Source organism: Trematomus bernacchii, unplaced genomic scaffold (assembly GCF_902827165.1).
Source record: "Trematomus bernacchii unplaced genomic scaffold, fTreBer1.1, whole genome shotgun sequence".
In the NCBI taxonomy this organism is placed as follows: domain Eukaryota; kingdom Metazoa; phylum Chordata; class Actinopteri; order Perciformes; family Nototheniidae; genus Trematomus; species Trematomus bernacchii.
This window is the reverse complement of record NW_022987551.1, coordinates 164,848-170,847: the sequence shown is the minus strand read 5'-3', so window position 1 is coordinate 170,847 and position 6,000 is coordinate 164,848. Positions and strand designations below refer to the sequence as shown.

At 40.4% G+C, this 6,000-nt stretch overlaps 1 protein-coding gene across 1 annotated transcript in view; it reads right to left on the bottom strand.

Moving 5' to 3' along the window:
• Positions 1–1,576: 1,576 nt before the first annotated feature.
• The window catches only part of chrd (chordin), a 28,669-nt gene continuing 24,245 nt past the window's right edge, over positions 1,577–6,000 (bottom strand). Inside the window, exons 16-21 of the mRNA XM_034123779.1 lie at positions 5,875–5,968; positions 5,695–5,751; positions 4,524–4,627; positions 3,445–3,717; positions 3,044–3,137; positions 1,577–2,128 (exon numbers count right to left, since the gene is read on the bottom strand). Of these exons, the coding sequence (XP_033979670.1) occupies positions 2,064–2,128; positions 3,044–3,137; positions 3,445–3,717; positions 4,524–4,627; positions 5,695–5,751; positions 5,875–5,968 (687 nt within the window). The 3' untranslated portion in view covers positions 1,577–2,063. The remainder of the gene's footprint in view (positions 2,129–3,043; positions 3,138–3,444; positions 3,718–4,523; positions 4,628–5,694; positions 5,752–5,874; positions 5,969–6,000) is intronic.

Sequence of the window (6,000 nt, the reverse complement as noted above, 5' to 3'; positions counted from 1 at the left end):
CTGCACCCCCTGTGTGAGTGTGTGTGTGTGTGTGTGTGTGTGTGTGTGTGTGTGTGTGTATATTGGAAGGTATGAAAGGGACAAACCCTGAACATGTGGTGAATGTATGAGAAGGAAAGAAGAATCAAAGAAAAGACAGAAGAAGAAGAAAGAAAAATAATCTAAGAAAATGCTAGAAAATCAAAGTTAAGGAAAGGAAAGGAAAGGAAGGAAAGGAAAGGAAGGAAAGGAAAGGAATGGAAGGAAGGAAAGGAAAGGAAAGGAAGGAAAGGAAAGGAAAGGAAATTAAGGAAAGGAAAGGAAATGAAAGGAAGGAAAGGAAAGGAAAAGGAAAATCAGGAATGCAAAGATAAGGCCAAAAATGAAATAGGAGAAAGACTAGGAAGATGGATATTTATAAGGGGTATATATATATATATATATATTTAGTCCAACTAGATAAGAAATGGGGAAAGACAACAGAACATGACGCGACACACAGAGTGAGGAACGACGAGGTATTCTCTCTTTAACAAACATCTCTTTATTTTGTCTCTACACCATTCAATAAATACAAAATACAAACCAGCTTCATATTCATAAACAACAATGATCATAACAAATATGACCTATTTAGAAACAGAAATGGGAACAACCAAAGCGATGAGAGTGAGGCGAAGCTCCAATGAAACTGGAATAACATCAGGACGTTTACAGTTTCTATTCATCCTGATGTCATGACATCGGACAAATGATAGAAGCTGCAGCAGGAACGGAAACAATGTGCTTTACTGGTTTTCACTGGTTCTTATTCTTTGTAATATTTATTTATTTAAGAAGAAGCACTGAAAGGCAAGTCGGAAAAATACAATCTGGTGATTTTCTGAGTCTGATTGAAATGGCTTTGTATCTCCTTATAAGGGCACGTTGTTGCTGAGACAATTTAGCTAAATTCCTTAATTGGTAAAAAAGGTGAAATGTGTTTTTGCCAGGTGAAAAAGGGTTTAATTTAGTTGCTAATTATTTATTTATTTGTTAGGATGCTTTTTCTAAGATACCACTGTACTAGCATGTTTAAAAAGCATCAATTACGGTTTCTTTTTTAAGGTGTGTTTTAATTTCTCTACTGTAAATACACGCTATATATAGTGTGAGTAAGCAGTTACCATTACTGTCATTACTTTTTCTGTCATTAAAAAGTGTATTTTAATCCATATTAGTGGTATTTAGAATAAGGGGTAAGGGTGCCTCGTGTGGTCAACATGAGTATTACAGCAACACACACCAAGAGAATAACTTTTAGCTTGCTTTAACTAAATTATATATATTTTTTCACCTGGCAAAACATTCTATCTTTTACAACAAAACCAGAAAATATAAGAAACTTAAAATGATAAACAATTAAAATCTGACTTTTTTTTACTGTATGGCCTCTCAGGGCTTCCGTAGATTTACCCTGTTTTGCCATCGAGGACTTTTTCTGTATTTCTCTGTCTTTGGTTAGTCTTTTTCTTTACTGGCAAACAAAACACACACACACACACACACACACACACACACACACACACACACACACACACACACACACACACACACACACACACACACACACACACACACACACACACACACACACACACACACACACACACACACACACACACATATTTAAGCAACACGTATCCTCTCTCTCCAGTGAGAGGCTTTATGGCTGAACTTCGAAGAGAAGCCCTGTCGATGAAATACACAATCCGACCGAAGTTAGACCCCCGAAAAAACCCAGCTGGGTTTCACTTCTGTGTATTTGTCCTTTGATTAAAAAAAACTGAGCAAAAATGCAAGGCAGGAAAGGTGTGTAAAGTCTGGTTGCTCCTCTTCGTAGCTTCATCTTCATTTAAAGAGTCTTTTTTAATATTATTATCTCTGCTATTTTCTGTTCGTTACAATCCTGAAGCTGATAACAGGGTGGGTGAGGGGTGGGGGGGGGGGGGTCCCAGTGTGCAGTTCTGGGTTCAGGTCCATCAGTGGGATTGATGGGATGGGTTTTAAATGGATAGGAGTTGTTTTGGAGTCTCCTCACAGATTCAGTGTCTCCAGTTTCGCCTTTTGTCCGGAGCTTTTGTCATCAGGACTTCTTCCTCTTTGGAGTCTGTGAAGAACAACAAGAAATATATATTTAGGACACAAGACGGAGATGTTTATGCAGATTAAATAAAGCAGGTTAGCTCTCAAACACGACTTTTTAAACAAACATTATGTCCTTTTCTGCCACAAGGGTTTATGTTATGAAAAACATGATGACATCATACTTAAAGGAGATTAAACAGATTTCTCTACATTTCAATATTTGAAACATTTTGGACGTTTTAATGCGTAAATGTGTGTGTGTGTGTGTGTGTGTGTGTGGTGTGTGTGTGTGTGTGTGTGTGTGTGATGTGTGTGTGTGTGGTGTAGGGTGTGTGTCGTGTGTGTGTGTGTGTGTGTGTGTGTGTGTGTGATGTGTGTGTGAATGTGTGTGTGCTGTGTGTGTGTGTAGTGTTGTCGTGTGTGTGTGTGTGCATGTGTGGGTGTGTGGTGTGTATGTGTGTGTGTGTGTGTGTGTGTGTGTGTTGTGTGTGTTGTGTGCGGTGTGTGTGTATGTGTTGTATGTGCGTGTGTGGTATGTTGCGTTGTGTGTGTGTGTGTGTGTGTGTGTACGTGTGATACTTAAAGGAGATAAAATAGATATCTCTAGGATTGAACATATGGAAACATTTGGATAATGTAGCTACACATCTTTCTAAAAATAACATAGGTGTAGTTGTTTTAGACGTTTAGTGTGTGTGTGTGTGTGTGTGTTGTGTGTGTGTGTGTGTGTGTGTATGTGTGTGTGTGTATGTGGTGTGTGTGTGTGTGTGTGTGTGTGTGGGTGTATGTGTGTTGTGTGTGTATGTGTGTATGTGTGTGTGTGTGTGTGTGTGTGTGGTGTGTGTGTGTGTGTGTGTGTGTGTGTGTGTGGGTGTGTGTGTTGTGTGTGTGTGTGTGTGTGTGTGTGTGTGTGTGTGTGTGCGTGTGTGATGCTCACCCAGGCACTCAGGACAGCAGACCCCCTCCTTGCGGCTGAAGTTGGTGCAGCTCAGAGCGGGACACTGCTTCCTCTGACACTTAGTCACTCCGTGCTGAGGACAGCAACAGAGGAGAGGAGGGTCAGTGAAATGCAATGTCTTCATTCTCACAACTTTACCTATAATATTTACAAGTGGTATTTAATAGTCATTTCCCATCAGCCTCAGTACTTACTTTTATTTACGTCTTAATATGTACACATGTGTCTGTTGATTGTGTATATATATGTACAGTATATGCATATTTCTATACATATTGTATTTTGTATTCCTCTGGATTGTGGGAAAGGGTATTTCGGTCTCTCTGTCCGTACACACAACTGAAAGCTTGACATTAAAGTTGACTTTGACTTGTACTCACGTCACACCAGCAGTTGATGCACTTCATCTCCCCCACCAGAGGCACCCAGGGGTGCCAGTTGTCGCTGTTCTGGTAGAAGCTCTTCCCGAACTTGCAGTGCCGGGGTCCGTCGGCCTGCATCATGTCGCTGTGCTCCAGCCCCTCTCCTCCTGGGGGGGTGCTCTCCTCCTCAGGACACTCCTTACAGCAGTCCGAGGGGTTCCTCCTCACAGGGTGGGAGCAGCTGAGCACCGGACACGTCACCTTCTCACAGTGCACCTCTCCAGAAGAGCCCTGAGGGGGGAGCGTGGAAACGTAGCATTAGCAACGGGCTAGCAACATTTGATCATGACATACTGAAGCTGGTTTATTGCTTTTTCAACATTATTAAGTATTAACCCAATAGTATACTTGAGAAATGCAGACATCGCAAAACATTGTAATATACGTGTTATATTTTTATTTTATTGGACATTTTAATTTAATTACATTTTTTCTTGAACGTCTTCTGTTTATAAATATTTCTGTTTCATATGATTTAATCTTTTCATTGGACATTTTACTTTAACTTATTATGTTTAAATACAAAAAATTGTATTATATTTAATAACATTTTTTATTGGACATTTTAATTTAATTTCTTATGTTTATATTATTTTTTTTTTTTTTAAATAATTTTACTGGACTTTTTCTTGAACGTCTTGTGTATATAAATATTTCAGTTTCATTGTATTTAAACTTTTCATTGGATAATGTAGTAATATACTTATTTATGTTTAAATATAACACTTTTTATTAGATTTATTTGACATTTTAATTTATTTTCTTATATTTATATGAATATTTATCCTTTAATGAATTTTTATCTTTTTATTGGACTTTTCCCTCTAACTTCTTGCATATATATATATTTACTTTTTTCATTTCATTCTTATACACAGAAACAGTCCCAAGCCCACTTTCTTCTGGTCTAAAAACATGATGTCCTTGTGTTGATGGACGCGTCTTTGCAGCCTTGTAAAAGATCAACGATGCATTAAGGGTTCCTGGAAAGTCAAATCCCTCCAGATGTGAGTGTGTGTGTGTTCGTGTGTATTTACCTTGCAAGTGCACACGGCACATTTAATATATCCAAAGGGCGGCACGAAGGGATGCCATGTTGTTCCTGGAGCGTGCATCTTCTGGTCTCCTTCAAAGTAGCAACCTGACAGAAAGAGCGGGAAAAACGGTTACAGTCAGAAAGAAAATGAAGAAAATGCCTTTAGTTTGAACTTAAGAGAGAAATGCATTGGTCTGCATTTATTATATATTAAACGTTGGAGGTATTGAAATGCAATCATTGGAAAGATCTATTTTATTTCTGACTTGAAACTCGTGCAATCCTTTTCTTTTTAGCACTAAAAAGATAAATCACACATGGAGCATTGGAGCCACATGCGGAAAATATATGGTTTAAACGAAATGTTTATGAGATTAAAGGTCCCATGTCATGCTTTTCCGGTTATGACCCGTCCCCTTGTGTTATGAAGGTTTCTCTGCATGTAAACAAAAGTCACAAACCCTCAGAGTACACCCTGTAGCGAGTAAAACTCTAACACAGAAAGACCTGTCTATGCTGCCCCTGAACGCCTCGTTGGACATGTCTCTTTTCCTTCCTGGGTACAGTGACGTGCCCATACCCAAATGGACCAATCCGTGGAGCTCCTCACACACACACACACACTCTCTCAGCGGCGAAACTGTGACGCGCTGGGGGGGGGGGGGTGTCGGGTGCTAGTGGAGCCTCGCAGATGGGGGGGCAGCCCCCTCAGCACCTCATCTGTTTGTCATTACTGGTGTCATTCTCTGGTTGCTAACAAACGCCATTGTAACACATAAACACTGATGTTCCGCTGTAACGGTGATGGACTCATCAGAACAGAGTGGGCGAGCTGACCAATCAGAGCACAGTGGGCTCACAGGGAGGGGGGGGCAGGAGCTCCAACAAGCCGTGTAGGACAGAGAGTGAATACACATACTATACAGAGATGCTGTATGAGAAACCAATGTGAGTTTGGAACATTGAACAATATAAATCTATTCTAGTAGACCTCAACAATGGAATTATGATCAGTGGAAATGGCCATGACATGGGACCTTTAAAACTATATGTATTTATTTCCAGGCATTGAACACGTGTAAAACAGTCCAGACATGGAGAAAGAGAAGACGCAGTACAAGAGGAAAGGTCTTCAGAGGAAAATGAAAAAAGAATGGGAGAGGTAGACCTACCCTCAGGATGCTCCTCCACCGTCTCAGGACCCTTCATGTCTCCGGGCTCTTTGCTCTCTGAACAGGAAGAAGAAGAAATGGAAGAATTAGCTTTCAACATCTGGCTCACACCGAGCAACTCGAAGCATCTCAAGGACTACAAGCTTGATATTTCAAAGGTTTCTAATGTCTTCTTCTCACCGTCACAGATTGGGCAGCACTGGTCCTCGGGCTGGAGGGTTTTGGAGCAGGTCAGCACCAGGCAGATGACGGGGTCACAGATTACAGTTCGCTTCTACAGGAAGAAAGCACGAGGAGTCGGTTCAA